The 22,153-nt window shown below is 37.1% G+C and overlaps 1 protein-coding gene across 3 annotated transcripts in view; it reads left to right on the top strand.

Annotated features, from left to right (window-relative positions):
• The window catches only part of C6H8orf88 (chromosome 6 C8orf88 homolog), a 35,061-nt gene that overhangs the window by 3,217 nt on the left and 9,691 nt on the right, over positions 1 to 22,153 (top strand). For all 3 annotated transcript variants that reach the window (XM_008255721.5, XM_070075837.2, XM_089335508.1), the window contains 3 exons: positions 3,821 to 3,919; positions 5,807 to 5,880; positions 14,764 to 14,839. In XM_008255721.5, coding sequence (XP_008253943.1) covers positions 3,847 to 3,919; positions 5,807 to 5,880; positions 14,764 to 14,839 — 223 coding nt within the window. In that variant the 5' untranslated portion in view covers positions 3,821 to 3,846. The remainder of the gene's footprint in view (positions 1 to 3,820; positions 3,920 to 5,806; positions 5,881 to 14,763; positions 14,840 to 22,153) is intronic.

The raw sequence follows: 22,153 nt of genomic DNA, 5'->3' as shown, positions 1-22,153 counted from the left end.
ACTTTCCTACTATAAATTGAAGAGTAGGTAGATTTTATTTTGTTTACTTGTGTTGCAAAATCAAATAATGGAGTTCCGTTAACTCCCCAAATCTTGAAAATCCCTAGTTTCAATACTGTGGATTTGCTTTGCTCAGCAATGGGGAAAGACTTCATAGCCTACAATTCAGTTTCAGCTGAGCAATGAAAAAGAAATGTGTGCCAAAGTACTGTTGCATTCTGATTCACTAGTTTCCTATGGGAAATAGGATGGAAAGTTACTATCTACTAGTATTAGTGTCCTAATTAAAATGTGTAGGGTAAATGTTAAATCAATACAACTGCTTGTTGGTCATTGTTTTGAACATTCCTTTCCACAAAGAAAATATTAAATAAATAGTGAAGTTTTTTTTTTTATTTTTGTGCTTGTATTCTGTTTCTTGTTATGTTAAACATTATGAATACAGCCAACAAGTATAGATTGAATTAGTTTTTATGTTCTCAGCCACATTCAGATACTAATTAGTAGATAAATTACAAAGGTACATAAGTAATGACTTGAATATTGCTTGGATTTTCTTAAATTTCAGGAAAAATAACACTTGATTATCATTGCTGATTTTGAGAGGTTGTTTATAAACATGTGACTTTAACATTTGAATTAGTATGCACAAAGGAATTTTTAAATAGGATTAAGCGTTTCCTGGAACTAAAAGGGAATTATTGTGCCTATCCTGTATTTAGAGAACAGTTCTTTAGACTTATGATCTGTATTTGGGGATGAACAGATCCACAGTCAAATGGGGCTTTATTTTTGCTAAGTATAAAAATTTGAAAAGCTTGTTCCCCATGCAGACTCTAGAAGATTTTAGTTAAAATGAAGGTATACTTAAATATATAGGGTTTATTTGTAAAACTTATTGCTGTGATACAAAAACAGGTTTTGTAGCTTCAGTTAGCTCATAGTCTACTCAAATGGGCATGTAATATATTTACTATGATGCATTTTGGAAAACCTGTCAGACAAAATGTAGTAGGGACCAGTAGAGGAGGGAGATAAGGAAAGAATAATTCTTCTTTGAGGAATGATTCCACTGCTTTTATTTTTGTCTTCCACCCTCCTGTCCCCCACTTTCTTCCTTCTTTTTCTTTCTTGACTATTTGACCATTAGCTACTAAAGAACTTCATGTAAGCTAATTTAATATTACCTGTTGAGATAGATATTGCCAAGCAAGTGCTCATAAAAAAGCTTGACCTTGGTCTTAAAAAGATGAATAGCTATTTGGGAAAAGAGCAGCAGGGAGAGGACTCTTCGGACAGTACACCTGGGAAAGGAGAAAAGGACGGCTCAAGTGTTTGGTACCCCATGGGAAACCCAGATGAAGCTCTAGCTCCAGCTTTGACTTGGCCTGGTCGTAGCCATTGAGCTATTTGGGGAGTTAAACCAGTGGATGGAAGGTCTTTCTCTGTCTCTCTTCCTTTCTCTCTGTAACTCTGCCTTTCAAATAAATATTTTTTAAAATAACTGAAATCTAATATCAAGTAATAGATTATTACAACTAGTGCAGTTAAGTAATACATTTGAAGAAGATTATGGGGTTCCTTTGTGAGCATATAGAAAGATTATTTCCCAGAATTTAGGCAGTTTTTGTTTGGTGTGAAATGGAAAGATAGGTTGGAGCTAGGTAGATTGTAGAGTATTGACCAAAAGCATGGGTATGAGTATACCCATTACTTCCTAGATGCTTGACCTTCAGAAAATCGACATATTTCTCTAAGCCTTATCTGTAAATTGGGGATAATAATAATACACAAACTAACATTTGTTGAATTTTTGTTGTACCTGGTGTTGTGCCAAGTATTTTATGTGGATTATTTTATATAGTATTCATATCAAGCATAGAAGGTAGAGGTTGTTATCCATACAGTTCTATAACTGGGTAGTGGTACCATGATAACCTCGGTAGGCTGACCTGAAACCTGTTCTCTGTTAGTGCCTAGTTTATAGAGATTGTCTGAATAATATAGATAGGTGGTTTACTGTACACTGTATGGATGTTGGCTGCTGTTTACATTTTAATAACCAATAAGATGATGGGAAACTCAAGTCTTTTTAGTAAGAGTGTGTCTAAGGGGATCTTAGTTTATAGAGCAAAGAGTGTATGTATCCATTTCTTTGGGGAGTGCTTGTTCAGAACCTGCTTTGAATTCATTCCAGGTACTAATTTAGTTTCAAGAGATGCAGGGTGAATAAAAATACTTTTCCTCACTTTCAGAAGAATTTGTTCCTCGCTTTTCTTTCTCTCTTCTCCCTCCCTCCCTCCAATTTATTTAGTATTTGAAAGAGTTACAGAGGGAGGGAGGGAGGTTGGTTGGTTGGTTGGTTGGTTGGTTTTCTATCTGCTGGTCCACTCCCTAAATGGCCGCAGTGGCTGGAGCTGAGCAGATCCAGAGCCAGGAGCTTCTTCTGGGTCTCCTACATGGTTGCAAGGGCCTAAGGATTTGGGTCATCTGCTTTCTCAGGACCTAGCAGAGAGCTGGATCAGAAGTGGAACAGCCAGGACTAGAACCAGTGTCCTTACGGGATGCTGGCACTGCAGGTGGCAGCTTTACCCACTAGGCCACAGTGCTGGCACCTCCTCACTTTTCTTAACATGAAAGATAAATAAGTCAACTATTAGAGTACAGTGTTCTTTAAATGTCATGTTATGGATATATCCTTGATCTCCCAAGAATATAAAGGGAAAACATTTAAACTATTTAAAAGGTAACACTGAGATGGATTAATAACTACTGTAGAATTAAGAAGTTAGTGATGAGAATGAATAAAATAGGCTTTGCGATACATTTAGGAATTAGAGACTAATTATTAATTGGAGGCTCTAATTTAGAGACTAATTGAAGGAATATTTGACCAAGGATGATCTAAGGGGGTTGTGATGACTTTAAGGAGTACAGGATGAAGTACATCTTTTGGGTCAATGTAATTAATTTGATTTTGGCTATGTTGACTCTGAAGTAGTGGTGATAATATATAAATTTAAATAGCATCACACAATTAGAAAAATAGAACGGGAATTTTGAAAAGAGGATGCTGGAAGTATCAAGTAGATAGGAGTTGCAACCATGAAAAGAGATGAGGTTGGCTAGGAAGACCAATGCCAAATTAATAATCTTTGCATTTAATAATGGGAGAACACATGAGGAGGAATCTGCTAAGCAAGTCAGAGGAGACCATCAAAAAATAGGAAGCAATCCAAAATAACAAAGACAGGAAAGTTAAGGGAGGAAATTGTTTAAAGAGAATATGTTCATCTGTAACAAATGCTATAAAGAGGACTGAGGTTATTGCTTATATTTTAAATGCTTTTGTGTTTGTGTTTTCCATATTATCAAGTGCATTTCTTTTTTTTTATAGATTCATTTATTTATTTGAAAGTTAGAGTTACACAGAGAGAAGGAGAGGCAGAGAGAGAGAGAGAGGTCTTCCATCTGCTGGTTCACTCCCCAGTTGGCTGCAATGGCCGGTGCTGAGCCGATCCAAAGCCAGGAGTCAGGAGCCTCCTCCAGGTGTTCCATACAGGTGCAGGTGCCCAAGGACTTGGGCCATCCTCTACTGCTTTCCCAGACCACAGCAGAGAGCTGGATCGGAAGTGGAGCAGCCAGGAACTGGCGCCCAGATGGGATGCCGGCATTGCAGGTGGTGGCTTTACTTGCTACGCCACAGCGCAGGCCCCTCAACTAGATTTCTTCAAGTGAATGTTTCGGTTATTTGTCTGTATTTAAAAATATCTCAATTACCTTGTCTGAAAGATAAAAATGTATTTTTTTCCTGTTAAAGTATGGAACCTCAAGGTCTTTGTGACAATGGAAACCAAAAAATTGATTGGTAAACCGCTTCAACCAGCAAGACCTGTTCGTCATCTGACTTCTTCCCCTGGTGAGTAATAGAGTGTATAATTTGCTAAACATTAATTTGTTATAGCTAATTAGTAATTGAAAGGCAAAGGATAAATAATAAATATAAAATAACTGAGGTGGATGTTTACAGAAGTAATGAAAGCGAATTTTCTCTTCTGTTTCAAGGAGATTTTTTTCATGTTTCATTTTCATGGTTAACTGACTTCTTGTTAGAGTGTGATATTGCCAATATAGATTGTGCCTTGTGATTATAATAATTATGATGCCATCATGCTGGGGATAGAGCCCTTTAAAAGATACACCTGGAAAAAGGAAAAAAAAATTAGCACAGAACGCTTAGAGAATCTGCAGGATTTTGTCCTGCTTTTACTTTGGTAGAGGTTAGGGTTGTGTTTGAGCTGGAACATACCTAATTTCAAACAGTCTGAATAAAACACTAAAATTGTATAACTTTTTGTTCATAAAACTATCCTTTTTAGAAAACTTCTTGAAATACTTGATGTTTAACTCCTCACATGTCATATTATAATTTTATTCTGTTCATGACTTGTTGCCACAGAGGCTTCTGTGGTTTAACTTAGGTGATATGCATATCATCTATTAAAACTTTCTTTAGTCCACCTGTTTGACTGAATTAACAGGCAATATATAAAGGGGGAAAATACAGACCATTAATTGAGAACAAAGATGAAGCAGAAGTGATAGGAATGGTATCAATTTCTGTGCCCCATTCTTTCTCTTAGCTTTGGTTCCTGCAAGGAACCACTTTGGTCATATTTCTTCACAAGATGATTTTGATGTAGCAGTTTTGATCACATATCTTTCTAGTGTCCCAGAATCACTATTAAAAGTGATAAAGTCTCAGATTTTATCCTAAATGGACAAATATTAAACCATTGGCAGCAGTTATATTATGAACCTATTTCCTTTTTTTTTTTTTTTTTGACAGAGTGGACAGTGAGAGAGACAGAAAAATTTTCCTTTTCCGTTGGTTCACCCCACAGTGGCCACTGTGGCCTGTGCGCTGCGGCCGGCGCACCACGCTGATCCGAAGGCAGGAGCCAGGTGCTTCTCCTGGTCTCCCATGCAGGTGCAGGGCCCAAGCACTTGGGCCATCCTCCACTGCACTCCCAGGCCACAGCAGAGAGCTGGCCTGGAAGAGGAGCAACCGGGACAGAATCCGGCGCCCTGACCGGGACTAGAACCCGGTGTGCTGGCACCACAGGCGGAGGATTAGCCTAGTGAGCCGCGGCGCTGGCTGAACCTATTTCCAATACCCCTCCCTCTATCTCTGCAAATCCAGTATTTCACTGTTCCCTCCAAGGCTGTTGTTACATGTTTGAATGGGAAGGGACACAGGATGGGTTGGTAGCCCTGATCTTTCATTTAATCACAGTTCTCGTAAGATCCAGACAGTGACGTAGGAGCTAATTACTAGACAGAGAAGTTCAGCAAATTGAAACTAATTTTGGCCTTCCTCAACACATTTGTACCCCCTGGTCAAATCAAGTTCATAGAGGAATCATTACCTTCAAGACAGATTAAAATACTTCTTTTTGTCAGATTTTCTTGATATGTTAAAACCCACTGTGTTCACTCCTAGTACCTTCATTGTATCTCTCATATAATTTTTCATTTATCAGCTTTCAGTACAGTCATTAGCTTGCCTTTTAAAGTAGGATGTGAGATCCTTTTATCTCTACACTTCTTTTCACACTTTTATACCCATCCTCTAACATAGCAACTGACATTTCATAGGGTTGAAATAAATTTATATTGAATAAATGAACTATCAGAAACCATTTCAAAACAGTGTAAACATTATCTTGGATACTTAAGCTCTTTACGTGATATATAATTTATTGACATCATGGATATTTAAAATAGTTTTTTTCTCTCCTAACAGGAACAGTGTTCCCTTTCAATTTTCAAAATGAATATGCATGCAACACTCAGTGCTTACAAAGTGGAGTTAGCAGAGTAAGTTTTAGAAATTATGATAAAATGAGGCCTTTTAGACTAGAAAGTAACATTTGTTAGATGGATGTTGTGTGCAAGATACTATGCTAAGTACTTTGTAAAAAGATATATGTCAAGCATATATTAAAGATAATTTAACATCTGTGTAATGAGAACCCCACATTATCAAGTGTGATTTGTTTTTAAAAAATTTAAATTAAAAATGTTATAGTTAAAAATGCTTTGCATTCTTTTACCATTCTATTTGCTTCCCAGAAATGATTCTCCATTTATTGCTTTCATGAATTTACACTTTTGCTACAATAAATAAAAATTGTTTTAACTTTAATAATTTTATATAAATAGTATTTATCCATGTTTTAGCCATTTTCCACAAAATTAAAATTTTCTCTAGTCATAAAATTTAAAACACATAAAATGGCATTTTAATGAAAAGTTTCCCTCCATTCCCTGTGTCTAATCACCTGTTTCTTCTCAACTGAAGAAACCATTGTACTAGTTTCTTATATAATTCCAGAAACACTTTAAGCATGTACAAGCATAAGTATATTCATAAGTGGAATACTAGACAGCTTCACATTTAATAAATTAGTTGTATGTTTTGATACAGAAAAATCTTTTAATATATGTGATCATCCCACATTTTGCTCTTTCTGTTGATGTGCATATGTTTTATAATAAATATTTCAGTAAGAGTATCGATATGTGTTTGTACATGTTTGAAAGGTTCTCTGTAGTAGAAATTATTGTGCTTGAAGGTATTCTTACCTTCAACTTTATTAGTAAGTACTGCAAAATTACTCTACAAAATGAGCTATGCAAGAGGGTTTTGGTTTTTTCATTTATTTACTTTGTCATTGTTAGATGTTAACAATTTTTTCCTTATCTAGCGGTTGAGAAATGATCTTTTTGTTGGTTTTAATTTTTAAGTCTCTGTTACTTGTAAAGTGAAGCATATTTTCACATTTTTAGTTTGGCCATTTGGATTTCAACTTTTGTGAATTGGCAATCCATAGCTATTGCCCATTTTTCTTGGATTTTTTAAAATACTTTTTTGTTACTGTTCATTGTATTTATTAATATATTTAAAGATTTATTTATTTATTTGAAAGGCAGAATTACAGAGAGGCAGAGGCAAAAAGAGATAGAGAGAAAGGTCTTCTCTCTGTTCACTCCCCAAATGGCTGCAACAGCTGGAGTTGAGCCAATCAAAGCCAGGATCTTCTTCCAGGTCTCTCACATGGGTGCAGGGGCCCAAGGACTTGGGTCATCTTCTGCTGCTTTCCCAGGACACAACAGAGAGCTGGATTGGAAGTGGAGCAGATAAGTCTCGAACCAGGGCCCATATGGGATGCTGGCACTGCAGGTGGCAGTGTTATCCACTACGCCACTGTGCCAGCCCTGGATTATTTTCATGTGTGTGTGTGTGTATAAGATATATTCTGGATCATAATTATTAGAATTATATGTACTGAAAATACCTTCTTTTCCAAGAATATGGCCTGTGAAAGAATGATTTTTTTGTGTTTTTTTTTTAATTTAAAAGTTTTAAATATTAATGTGGACTTGATATCAATGTTTTTCCTCATGATTTTACTTTCTGCCTTTTTTTAGTATTTCAGTTTTTTTTCTTTTTTTTTAACTTTTATTTAATGAATATAAATTTCCAAAGTACAGAATATGGATTACAATGGCTTCCCCCCCATAATGTCCCTCCCACCCGCAACCCTCCCCTTATCCACTCCCTCTCCCCTTCCATTCACATCAAGATTCATTTTCGATTCTCTTTATATACAGAAGATCAGTTTAGCATACATTAAGTAAAGATTTCAACAGTTTTCTCCCACACAGAAACATAAAGTGAAAAATACTGTTTTGAGTACTAGTTATAGCATTAAATCTCAATGTATAGCACACTAAGGACAAAGATCCTACATGAGGAGTCAGTGCACAGTGACTCCTATTGTTGACTTAACAAATTGACACTCTTGTTTATGGCATCAGTAATCACCCTAGGCTCTTGTCATGAGCTGCCAAGGCTATGGAAGCCCCCTGAGTTCACTGACTCTGATCATATTTAGACAAGGCCATGATCAAAGTGGAAGTTCTCTCCTCCCTTCAGAGAAAGGTACCTCCTTCTTTGATGACCCATTCTTTCCACTGGGATCTCACTCATGGAGACCTTTCATTTAGGTTTTTTTTTTTTTTTTTTTTTTCCAGAGTGTCATGGCTTTCCATGCCTGAAATACTCTCATGGGCATTTCAGCCGGATCCGCATGCCTTAAGGGCTGATTCTGAGGCCAGAGTGCTGTTAGGACATTTGCCATTCTATGGGTCTGCTGTGTATCTCACTTCCCATGTTGGACCATTCTCTCCCTTTTTGATTCTATCAGCTAGTATTTGCAGACACTATTCTTGTTTATGTGATCCCTTTGGTTCTTAGTCCTATCATTACGATCAATTGTGAACAGAAGTTGATCACTGGGACTAGTGAGATGGCATTGGTACATGCCACCTTGATGGGATTGAATTCGAATCCCCTGGTATGTTTCTAACTCTACTGTTTGATGTAAGTCAGCTTGAGCATGTCCCGAATTGCACATCTCTTCCCTCTCTTATTCCCACTCTTATATTTAACAGCGATCACTTTTCAGTTAAGTTTCAGCACTTAAGAATAATTGTGTGTTGATTACAGTATTCAACCAAAAGTATTAAGTAGAACAAACAAAAAAAATACTAAGAGGGATAACATATTAAGCTGCTCATCAACAGTCAGGGTGAGGGCTGATCAAGTATTTCCGAATGTCTTTCCATTCTTAAGGTCAAAAGACATTTTTCTATACATTTTTCTAAAGGCCTAAAAATTTGCTTTTTTTTTTTATTTTTTGACAGGCATAGTGGACAGTGAGAGAGAGAGACAGAGAGAAAGGTCTTCCTTTGACGTTGGTTCACCCTCCAATGGCCGCTGTGGCCAGCGCGCTGCAGCCAGCGCACCATGCTGATCCGATGGCAGGAGCCAAGTACTTATCCTGCTCTCCCATGGGTGCAGGGCCCAAGCACTTGGGCCATCCTCCACTGCACTCCCTGGCCACAGCAGAGAGCTGGCCTGGAAGAGGGGCAACCGGGACAGAATCCGGCGCCCCGACTGGGACTAGAACCCGGTGTGCCGGCGCTGCAAGGCGGAGGATTAGCCTAGTGAGCCGTGGCGCCAGCAAAATTTGCTTTTATTTTTGGTATATTACCTGATTCTGAGTTTTTATATGGTATAAGGTAGAAATCTGATTTTTTTCATGTATACAATCCATTACAAAACATAATTCATTGAATAATTCATCCTTTCACACTGCAATGTTTATTAAATAATATTTCCATATAGTTAGGATCTGTTTCTGGGCCCCTTTCTTTATATTGATCTTTTTGTGTTTTTCTATTTTAGCACAATAATATTTTAATTACTCTTGCTTTATAATATTTTTTATAAATACAGATAATGTTGTTTCCTGATTCCTATAGCTAACATTTTCCTAATCAATACAACAGTAATATTATTGATCATTATTTTTGGAACCATTGACTTTATTTTATAAACTTTATATACAAAAATGAGTATATTAATTTTGAGTTTTATAAAGAAAAACTATACTGTTAAACTTCTACACTTAAAATTTAGTTGCTTCAGTCATAATGTAAAAGCAACTAGAACCTATGTTAGAGGTGCCATATAATACAATGAAGTATACTTTTTCCTCACTTTTTATATTTTTAAGCCAACTGTGTTGAGCTCTAATTTACATACTTTACTGTGTTAATTGAGGCTGGAGGTTCCTGCCAGCATGGAGTGCAAGAGGATGCTTGGGGTAGTAAGTGCCATGAAACAGTCTCAGATGTTAAGTCTGTATATTCATGAGCAAACCAGTTCTGGTAGCCTCTAGCTGACTATGGAGAAGCCCTACTGTGGGTCTTGCAAGTTGCCTCAGTTTTATATACCTGGGAAACCAGATGCCTCAGTCCTCTCATATTTTGAGGACCACCTAAGACAGAGGTCTGTCACCACAACCCCCTTGGCCAACAAAGCACCTGGGACTCATTTGTTCAATGAGTTTTTTTTTTTTTTTAAAGATTTATTTATTTATTTATTTGAGAGGTTGGGTTGCAGAGAGGGAGGGAGAGATGGAGAGAGGGGTCTTCCATCTGCTGGTTTACTCCCCAAATGGCCGCATCAGTCAGAGCCGGGCCTATCCGAACCCAGGAGCTAGGAGCTTCTTCCTAGTCTCCCACATGGGTGCAGGGGCCCAAGGACTGGGGCCATCTTCCACTGCTTTCCCAGGCCATAGCAGAGAGCTGGATCAGAAGTGGAAGAGGGGCCGGCGCTGTGGCTATCAGGTAAGCCACCACCTGCAGTGCTGGTAGCTGGTATCCCATATGGGTGCTGATTCGAGTCCCAGCAGCTCCACTTCTGATCCTGCTCTCTGCTACTGCTATGGCCTGGGAAAGCAGTAGAGGCTGGCCCAGGTCCTTGGGCCCCTGCACCCACATGGTAAGGCCTGGAGGATACTCCTGGCTCATGGCTTCAGAATGGTGCAGCTCCGCCCATTGTGGCCAATTAGGGAGTGTACCGCCAGATGGAAGACCTTTCTCTGCCTCTCCTCTCTCTGTGTAATTCTGACTTTCAAATAAATAAATAAACCTTTAAAAAAAAAGTGGAGCAGCTAGGACTTGAACCTGTGCCCACATGGGATGCTGGCACTGCAGGTGGCAGCTTTAACTGCTACGCTACAGCGCCAGCCCTTCAATGAATTTTGAAAAATATTTTCCCCTATGTACAAACCCCAGAATGAAGATGTAGAACATTTCCATCTTTCCTCAAAGTGTTCTTATGTCCATTTGCAGACATTCAACCCTGCCACTTGCATGAATTGCTTATCTTCCTTCTTATTCCACATATCCACTGACCTGCTTTCCTTGGGTTAGTTTTGAATGTTGAGAATTTGATATAAATGAAATCATGCCATATATAGTCCTTTTTTTTTTTTAAGTGTATTTGAAAAGCAACAGAGAAAGATCTTCCATGTGCTGGTTCACTCCCCAAATGCCCATAATTACTGGGTCTAGACCAGGCTAAAGCCAAGAACCTGGAACTCTATCTGGGTCTCCCATGTGGGTGGCAGGAAGCCAGGTACTTGAGTTATCACCCGCTCTCTCCAAGGATGTCAGTAGCAGGAAGCTGAATTGGAAGTTGAGGAGGGACTTGAACCCACATACTGGGATATGGAACACAGGTGTCTCAAATGGGCTCTTCACTGCACCGCAAGGCCCACTGCTGGTATTGGTTCCTTTTGCTCAGCATAGTGCTTTTGAGATTCTTCCATGTTGTTGTATATGTCTATAGTCAGTTTCTTTTTAATATGAAGTAGTATCCTGTATAATATACAACATGCTTATTCATCAATTTATGGATATTGGGTTATATAGAGTATTTTGCTGTTAATGCTGCTGTGACAGGCTGTCATGTTCAAGTGTGTGTGAATACATATACAATAACTAGGAGAGGAGTTGATGGGTCATATACATTTATTTAGCTTTATAGAGTATAATAGGAAACTGTTTTCCAAAGTGGTTTTACAGCTTTGCATTCTTAGCAGTGTTTGTGAGTTTCTGTTGCTTTACAGCTTTGCCAACATTAGTATTGTGAGTTTTTGTAATGTGTGAATAGTCATATCTCATTTTAAATTTACATTTTCCTTGTGACTAATGAGATTGAGCATCTTATGAGTTTGACATTTGTAGTTTTCTTTTTCTTTCCTTTGAGTGAACTTTTATCTTGCTAGTGTCTTTTATTTGTGTTGTCTTTGTTGTTGAATCATAAGAGTTTATGGAAAGTCAATATATTATAATACATGAATTTATTTTAAAACTATTCTGTTGATTAAAGTATCTTTATTTCAGAGTCACACTTTAGAGTCCACTGTTGCTAGAAATCAGTGAAAGATCATGACTTTTCATTTTTACTTTTTTTTAAAATTTGTCTTGGCTGTTTTAGGTCACTTGCATTTACACAAAAGTTTTAGATGAGCTTGCCAATTTCTATAAAATATGTTTATTGAGTTTTGATTAAATCTATAGTTTAGAAATAATTGACATTTTAACAATATTGAGTTATATTGTTGGTGAACCTGGCATATCTCTATGTATCCAGCATAGCTGTCTTGAGCATTCTTTGTTAAATTTTAGTTTTTAAATATATTTCATACTACTGGAAAGGACATGTTACATAAATTTCAAATTCTACCTGTTGGTTGCTAGGATATAGAAATACAGTTGGCCTGTATCTCACGTTGGGGTTCCTGGGTTCAGGTCCCTGCTCCACTCCTAATTCCAGCTTCTTGCCAATACACACCCTGCAAGGCAGTAGTGATGGCTGAAGTATTTGGGTCTCTATCAGCCATGTGGAAGACCCTGACTGAGTTTCTGGACCCCAGCTTTGGCTTGGCCGGGCCCTGTGTATTGTGAGCATTTCTGGAGTGAACCCGTGGATGTGAACTCACTCTCTCCCTCTCTCAAATTAATAAACAAAAATTAAAATGGTCAGGCATTTGATGAAGTAATTCAGATGGGGGGATACCTGCATCCCATTAGAATGCCTGCATTCAAGTCCAATCTATTCTTGATTCTAACTTCCAGTGCATACCCTGAGAGGGAGCAGGGAAGATTTGAGAAGTTGGGACCATTCCATTCATGGAGGAGACCAAATTGAGTTCTCCAGGCTCTCGGGTTTGGCCTGGCCTTTGTGAGCATTTGTGGAGTGAACTATTGGGTGGGAGAATTCTCTTTCTGCTTTTCAGATAAATAAAAATTTTTCAAAAGAAATAGAATGCTTTTTGTATGTTGACCTTGTTAAACTCGCTTAATACATCTAGTAGCTATTTTGTGGAGTGTTCTATAATCTTTTTCCATTTCTTGAACTAGCTATATTATCCCATGCTCCTCAATAAACATGCATTCTGCTAGTTTTTCAAGTATCTGCTTAAGCATCAACATCCTATGTAAAGCCTTTTCTGATATTTCAAAGCCAATTTAATATCCTTAATACTGCTATTGAACTTTCTGTATATTTTTTGAGCTTCTGAAATTTTACTGAATAGGTATTTTATTTTTCTGTCTACTTTTTAATTTACAAGTGTGAAGATAATATTGCAGTGAGATGTTTAACTTTGTACTCATTTCTGATACAAAACAAAGTGCTTATCATGTCATAGGCATTCCTGTGTTAATGAATGGGTTCTACAGGGTCACTGCTACTCATTTATCATGTTTAAAGTATTAGGAGACAAAGTGGAAATTATGTAACTAATACTTTTTTTTTTAATAATGGTATACTTTGCTGCCTACTAGGAAATCTACAATATCCTTGCTATGAATTGTGCCTTTTAGATACACAACTTTCATAACTACATGTGGTAGTCCTGAGTTTCCTAGCTCAACAATCTCTTATCTACAAAGACACTTAGAAAAAAATTGTGGCAATATGAGGTTAAAAGTTGGTTACTTTGATGTAAAAATATTGAAACATGTACTTTTAAAATAAATATACATATCCCTATGAATTATTTGCAGACATGTATTTTTGAGTTGATCTCAAACGCTTCTTGTCCTTACTTTCCTTGGCTGAGATGATGATCATAATGCTTGCCTTACATTATACCATATGATACTTTAATTAAATGACTTTATATTGTATTAAAAACTAAGTGTTAAGAGCTTATGTCTGTATATGCTAAAATTTTCAAGTATAGGAAACATCTCTAGAATGCCACATTATAATTAATGAAATAAATATAATTTGGTGAGCCAAAATATTTGGCATTTTCTACTTTATCTCTGTTTAAAAATGCTGCTGAAACTTGTTTGTTTTTCTGATGACTTACCCTATTTTCTCAGTAGCATATATAATTATATCCATTAGTTCTTCTGCTTTTAGAAAGTGTTACCTTGGAAGTATTTGCAGAAATTTAAGGAATGACATATAATTTGATAATACAATGATTGGTGGAGCAGAGATGTTCAATTTTAGAATATATGTCTCTCAGGAAATCTATATGAATTATCTAGGGGCTATTTGCACACTGATTTTTGGTAGTAAAGAAGAGATCATCCCTCAAGGGCAGATTGTATTGACGTCTGTTAAAATGATTTGTAAAATCAGAAAACCACTTATTACAAGAAATTTTGCTGTATTGTGCTCTGAAGTTCTCTTTATTGGTATAGCTGGTGTATTACCTGCCTTATGGGAAACCAGATTATAATCAGAATATTTCTTGATAAGCATGGAATCAGAAAAAAAGGAGTTTTAAAAATGGGCTTTTTACATGTCATCAATTAGTTTTGCCAGTCTTGCAAGAAATAAAGTCTAACAAGTAGAGTGGAAAACTCTGGGCTAACGTTTACCTCTCTTCAGAACATTGAGCTCTGCCAGTGTTTCTCATTTTCTTTGACTCATTGGATGGATCTTTTTTTTTTTTTTTTCCTATCTTCTATTTCCAAGGTATTGGGCTACTTTCATATGGCATTGAAAAAGCAAATACTTTAATTATTGAGTATTTTGAATAAATGTGTTTATCAATTTAAAGTATGATTCACCTTTGGCTTTCTTTTCAAAAATATAATTATGATAAAACATTGTTACGGATTAGGTATGTGAATCTGTTTTGAAACATGGTTTTGTTATTTTTAATGAGCAGACTTAGAAATGTTTGGTTATTTTTTATTCCTAGAATATGCCTTGACTAATACTTTGATTATTAGAAAAATATTTTGGGTGTTAAAAAGTTTATTTTAAAGGTTTTAAACCTGAGTTAAGAAATGTATTTTCTTTTTGTTCTATAGTGTAAGACGAATGGAATGCAAACCTTTTCTCAAGGTCTCAGTGAACAACAGCAACATCAGTCTCCAGTTAAAAAAGGTAAAATTTTATTATCGCTTACATATGTCATCACAGAATGACTTAGCATTCATAGAAAGTTAATGTTACTTTGTTTTGCTGAAAACCTGTGCATACAAGATGCTTTACTGTATTTGTTTAGGTTGACTTCTGTGTTGGTTTGACTTATTTAAAGGAAATGACTTAAGCAAGATAGATGTTTATTTCTATATTCTTTTATGTTATTTAAATTGATATATAACACTTATACATATTTATGAAGTATAGTGTGAAGTTTCAGTACATGTTCACACTGCCTGATGATCTGATGGTATTCAACATATTCTTCATCTCATTTATTCTTTCTTTCTTGTTAGAATATTCAGAACTTACTCTTCTAGTTAAGTTGAAATAGAAAGTACAATATTATTAACTATAGTTGCCCTACTGTGCAACTATAGTTATTATCCCCTTATTAACTATAACTTTGTAGCTATTAACCAATCTCTAGCTAGCATCCCCCTACCTGGTTGGCCTCTAGTAATCACTATCTTATTGTGTGCTTCTATCAGAGAAGCTTTTTTAAATCCATAAAAGAGCTAAGTTCATGTGGCATTTATCTTTTTGTTCCTGCTTATTTCACTTAATGTACTCCAGGTTCATCCACGTTGCTGCAGATGACAGGATTTCATTCTTTCTTATGGCTAAGTAGTATTCTTTTTTTTCACTTTTATTTAATAAATATAAATTTCCAAAGTATAGCTTATGGATTACAATGGCTTCCCTCCCCCCCCCCCCATAACTTTCCTCCCTCCCACAACCTCCCATCTCCCTCTCCCATTCCAATCACATCAAGATTCATTTTCAATTCTCTTTATATATAGAAGATCAATTTAGCATATATGAAATAAAGATTTCAACAGTTTGCACCCACATAGAAGCACAAAGTGAAAAATACTGTTTGAGTACTAGTTATAGCATTAATTCACATTGAACAACACATTAAGGACAGAGATCCTACATGAGGAATAAGTGCACAGTGACTCCTGTTGTTGACTTAACAAATTGACACTCTTGTTTATGGCGTCAGTAATCTCCCTAGGCTCTTGTCATGAGTTGCCAAGGCTATGGAAGCCTTTTGAGTTCGCCAGCTCTGATCTTATTTAGACAAGGTCATAGTCAAAGTGGAAGTTCTTTACTCCCTTCAGAGAAAGGTACCTCCTTCTTGGATGGCCCGTTCTTTCCACTCGCAGAGATCTTTTATTTAGGTGTGTGTGTGTGGTGGTGTGTTTTTTGTTTTTTGTTTTTTGCTGTTTGTTTTTTTTTTTTTTTTTTTTTGCCAGAGTGTCTTGGCTTTCCATGCCTATAATACGCTCATGGGCTCTTCAGCCAGATCCGAATGCCTTAAAGGCTGATTCTGAGGCCAGAGTGCTGTTTAGGACATCTGCCCTTCTATGAGTCTGCTGTGTATCCTGCTTCCCATGTTGGATCATTCTCTTCCTTTTTAATTCTGTCAGTTAGTATTAGCAGACACTAGTCTTATTTATGTGATTCCTTTGACTCTTAGACCTATCAGTGTGATCAATTGTGTACTGAAATTGATCACTTGGACTAGTGAGATGGCATTGGTACATGCCACCTTGATGGAATTGGAATCCCCAGGCACGTTTCTAACTCTAACATTTGGGGCAAGTCAGCTTGAGCTTGTCCCAAATTGTACATCTCCCTTTCTTATTCCCACTCTTATATTTAACAGAGATCAGTTTTCAGTTAAATTTAAACACTTAAGAATAATTGTGTGCTAATTACAGAGTTCAACCAATAGTACTAGAACAAAAAAAATACTAAAAGGGATAAAGTATTAAGTTGTACATCAATAGTCAGGACAAGGACTGATCAAGTCATTGTTTCACATAGTGTCCATTTCACTTCAACAGGTTTCCTTTTTGGTGCTCAGTTAGTTGTCACTGATCAGGGAGAATATATGATATTTGTCCCTCTGGGACTGGCTTATTTCACTCAGCATGATGTTTTCCAGATTCCTCCGTTTTGTTGCAAATGACCGGATTTCATTTTTTTTACTGCTGTATAGTATTCTATAGAGTACATGTCCCACAAGTAGTATTCTTTTAGTATTCTTCATATGTATGTAATATCAAATTTGTTTTATATATTTTTTCATTGTTGGGCTCATATGATGGTTCCATATCTTGGCTATTATAAATAGTACTGCAATAAACCTGGGAGTAAAGATAGCTTTTCAGTGTGCTGGTTTAATTTCCTGCTGGATAACACACAGTTCTTTTAATTTTTTTAGGAACTTCAATTCTGTTCAACTATTTCTGTATTTTCTGTATCATGTAAAATTCTGAGCTGGTGTACTGGTTCTGCCCTATGAAATTGCTACTGCCCTCATGTTCTGTCTTAATTGCTTTCCCATCCTCAACACATGGCTTCCATCTCATTGTCTGAGACAATGAGCTCTGCAGCTCTGCTCCCACCATCACTAAGAAGGAAGTGGGGAAGAAAGTTTTCTTTAAGAGTATGACCCAGGAGTTGAAGATATTACTTCTGCTTTACATCCAATAGATAGAAGTTAGTCATCTGTACATTGTGATAAATTAACTGGATGTTTGGTTTAGCAGTTAAGATGCCAGGTGGAATACCTACATCCCTTATCAGCATGCCCAGGTTTGAGTCCTGGTTCAGCTCCTCATTGCACCTTTCCACTAAGGTAGACCCTGGGAGGCAGCAGGTGATAGTTCAGATAGTTGGGTCCCTGCCATCCACAGGGAAGTCCTGGATCCAATTCCTTGCTTTAGCTTGGCCCAGCCCAGGCTGCTACAGACATGTGGATGAACCAGCAGATGGGTAGGTCTGTCTATCTTTCTCTGCCTCTCAAATGAATAAATAAATCTACCAAAAAGAACTGTTCTTGGGGGAGAACAAATTTAGGTTTGTTTAATTTTCAAATTTTGTCAGTCAAGCTATGTATATAGCTTGAAACTTAAAAAGTTTTTAATAAAATCTACTAGATTTTTTAATAGTATTCTATCCATGTATTTCTAAATAAAATATTTAAATTGTTTTCAAATATCTGGTTCTTTAAAAAGATTTATTTTAGGGGCTGGCGCCTCTGCCTGTGGTGCCGGCATCCCATATGGGTGTGGGTTCTAGTCCTTGCTGCCCTTCTTCTAATCCAGCTCTCTGCTATGGCCTGGGAAAGCAATAGAAGATGGCCCAAGTCATTGGGTCCCTGCACCTGCATGGGAGACCGGGAAGAAGCACCTGGCTCCTGGCTTCGGATTGGCGCAGCTCCAGCTGTTGTGGCCATCTGGGGAGTGAACCAACAGAAGGAAGACCTCTCTCTCTGTCTTTTCCCTCTTACTATCTGTAACTGTACCTCTCAAATAAATAAAATCTTTTTTTAAAAATTTATTTTATTTAGGAGAGAGGGATATATATAGAGAGAATCTTCCATCTGCTGGTTCACTTCCCAAATGTCCATAGTGGCTGGGGCTGAGCCAAACTGAAAGACTTATCTAGTCTTCCATGTAGCTGCAGGGGACCAAGTACTTAGGTCATCTTCTGCTGCTTTTCCAGGCACATTAGCAGGGAATTGGTTTGGAAGTAGAGCAGCTGGGATTTGAACCAGTGCCCGTAAGGGATGGTAGTGTAGCAGGCAGCAGCTAAACCTGCAACACTGCAGTGTGACATTGCTGGCCCCCAAATGTCTCAGATTTTATGTTAAATGTTGATGTCCTATTGTAGTAATGAGACATTACTACATTAATTCTTCCATATCAGTCCTCTCACTTCTTACCTCTTTTTTTTTTTTAACTTTTATTTAATGAATATAAATTTCCAAAGTACGATTTATGGATTACAATGGCTTCCCCCCCATACCGTCCCTCCCACCCACAACCCTTTTATCGTCCCTCCCCTCCACAAGATTATTTTGCAAGTTTCAGTTAAAGTGTTAATCAATGTGTATTTAGTAATAACTGTAAATATAGCTACTTAGCCAAGAGGTAACTTTTCTCCATTTAATCCTTTATTTATCTGGAGCCAACATTTGCTTTGTTTTTCTTTTGCTTTTATGTCTCTTGAATATACATTTAAAAGTGGAAGTGCTGCATTAAATGGTAATTTTGCTTGAAGAACTGTCAAACTTTTCTAGAGCAGCTATATTCCTTTTTTTAAAGTTAATTTTTTAAAGAAAGCTTTTATTTAATGAATACAGATCTCACAGGTATAGTTACAGGAATATAGTTGTTCTTCCCCCCATACCCACCCTCCCACCCCCACTCCTATCCCACCTCCTACTCCCTCTCCCATCCCATTCTTCATAAAGATTCATTTTTAATTAACTTTATATACAGAATACCAACTCCATACTAAGTAAAGATTTCAACAGTTTGCACCCACACACATACACAAAAACTATGAAGTACTGTTTGAAACCAATTTTTTACAGTTAATTCTCACATACAACTCTAAGGATAGAGGTCCTACATGGGGAGTAAATGCACAGTGACTCCTTTTGTTGATTTAACAATTAACATTCTTATTGATGATGTCAGTGATTCCCCAAGGCTCTTAACATGAGCTGCCATGGCTATGGAAGCGTTTTGAGTCCACAATCTCCATCAGTATTTAGACAGGGCCATAAGCAAAGTGGAAGTTCTCTCCTCCCTTCAGAGAAAAGTACATCCTTCTTTGATGGCCCCTTCTTTCTAATGGGTCTCAGACACGGAGATCCTTCGTGTACAGTATGTTTTTGCCACAGTGTCTTGGCTTTCCATGCCTGAAATGCCCTCATGAGCTTTTCAGCCAGATCCAAATGCCTTAAGGGATGATTCTGAGGTTAGGGTGATATTTAGGGCATTTTTCATTCTATGAGTCTGCTGTGTGGACTTCTTCCCATGTTGGAACATTCTCTCCTTTTTAATTCTATCTATTATTATTACCAGATACTTGGTCTTATTTATGTGATCCCTTTGACACTTAATCCTATCTGTATGATCAATTACACACTTAATATCATTACTTTAACACGTAAGATGGCATTAGTATCACTCAACTTAATGGGATTTGGAATCCCATGGCAAGTTTTTAGCTTTACCCTTAGGGGTAAATCTGTGTGCTGAACTGTACAGCTCCTCTCTCTCTTATTCCCACTCTTATTTTTTACTGGGATCTATTTTCAATTGACTTTATATAGCTATGAATAATTCTGTGTTATGTAAAGAGTTCAACCAATGGTATTAAGTAGAAAAAGGAAATAATAAAAAAAAAAAAAACTGTTCTTTGACAGTCAAGACAAGGGCTGTTCAAGTCATTGCTTCTCATAGTGTCAGTTTCACTTCTACAGGTTTCCTTTCAAATGCTCTGTTAGTTGTCACAGGCCAGGGAGAACATATGGTATTTGTCCCTTTGGGGCTGGCTAATTTCACTAAGTATGATGTTTTCCAGATTCATCCATTTTGTTGCAAATGACCAGATTTCATTTTTTTTAACCGCTGTGTAGTACTCCACAGAGTACATATCACATAATTTCTTTACCCAGTCTTCTGTTGATGGACATTTAGGCTGATTCCATGTCTTAGCTATTGTGACTTGAGCTACAGTTAGCATGGAGGTGCAGATAACTCTGTTATTTGCTGTTTTCATTTCCCTTGGGTAAATTCTGAGGAATGGGATGGTTGGCTCATATGATAGGATTCAGATTTCTGAGGAATCTCCAAACTGTCTTCCCTAGTAGTTTTAACAGTTTGCATTCCAACCAACAGTGGATTAGGGTACCCTTTCCTCCCATATCCTTGCCAGCATTTGTTGTTTGTTGATTTCTGTATGAAAGCTATTCTAATGGGGGTAAGGTTAAACTTCATTGTGGTTTTGATTTGCATTTCACTGAGGGCTCATGATCCTGAACATTTTTCATGTGTCTGCTGGCCATTTGAATTTTCTTTTTTGAAAAATGTATGTTTATGGGGCCGGCACTGTGGCACAGTAGGTTAACCCTCCGCCTGTGGCGTCGGAATCCCAGATGGGCACTGGTTCTAGTTCCGGCTGCTTCCCTTCCCATCCAGCTCTGTGCTATGGCCTGGGAAAGCAATAGAAGGTGGCCCAAGTCCTTGGGTCCCTGCACCCACATGGGAGATCGGGAAGAAGCTCCTGGCTCCTGGCTTCAGATTGGCATAGCTCCGGCTGTTGTTGCCCTTTGGGGAGTGAACCAACAGAAGGTAGACCTTTCTCTCAGTCTCCCCCTCTCGATGTCTGTAATTCTACCTCTCAAGTAAATAAATAAAATATTAGAAAGAAAAATATGTGTTTAATCCCTTGTCCCATCTCTTAAGTGGGTTGTTTTCTTGTTGTGGAGTTTCTTGATCTCATTGTATATTCTGGTTTAATCCTTTATCGGTTGCATGGTTTGCAAATAATTTCTCCCATTCTGTCTGTTGCCTCGCCTCTTTCTTGTTTTTTTTTTTTTTTTTTTTTTTTTTTTTTTTTTTTTCTGTACAGAAACTTCTTAATTTGAAGTAATCCCATATGTTAATTTTGGTTTTGACTGTGCCTCTGAGGTCTTTTCCAAGAAGTCCTTGCTTGTGCCAATGTTTTGCAGGGTTTCACTAATGTTCTCTGATAATCTGATGACATCAGGTTGTGGATTTAGATTTTTTTGTGTGTGTAGATAATTTTAATTGCAATTCATATGTTATTTAACTTCTCAAGCACAGATGTTTACAGAATATTCATGATTATCATATCACAATAATGTTTTACATTTATAGCATCTATTTTATTTCTTGTTCTTTTTTAAAACCAAATTTTAAAAATTCAAGATAAGTTATTTTGAGATGATTCTCATTTATTACTCATTTCTGAACTTTCCCACTTCCTGTGTGACATTTGGAGAAATGTTTTCTTTTAGTTTAGTGGGTCTCAGTTTAGGATTCATACTTAATCACCTGGGAAAGCCTTAAAACATCTTTTTATTTAGTTAATTAGTTTTAATTTTAATTAGTTTTTAACGTATTCAATGTGCTTTCTAGATACAGTTCTAAGATCTTTAATCCATTTTGAGTGGATTTTTGTGTAAGGTGTAATGTAGGGATCTTGCTTCATGATTCTGCACATGGAAAACAAGTTTTCCTAGCACCTTTGTTGAATAGACTGTCCTTGCTCCAGGGGTTGGTTTTAGCTCCTTGATCAAATGTAAGTTGGTTGTAGATGTTTGGGTTGGTTTCTGGTGTTTCTGTTCTGTTCCATTGCTCTATCCATCTGTTTTTGTACCCGTACCAGACTGTTTTGATTATAACTGCCTTGTAATATGCCTTGAAATCTGGTACTGTG

This window comes from Oryctolagus cuniculus, chromosome 6, assembly GCF_051225735.1.
Source record: "Oryctolagus cuniculus isolate XC-2025 breed Fujian yellow rabbit chromosome 6, ASM5122573v1, whole genome shotgun sequence".
Taxonomy (NCBI): Eukaryota; Metazoa; Chordata; class Mammalia; order Lagomorpha; family Leporidae; genus Oryctolagus; species Oryctolagus cuniculus.
The sequence above is the reverse complement of the archived record's forward strand: the minus strand, read 5'-3'. Positions and strand labels throughout refer to the sequence as shown.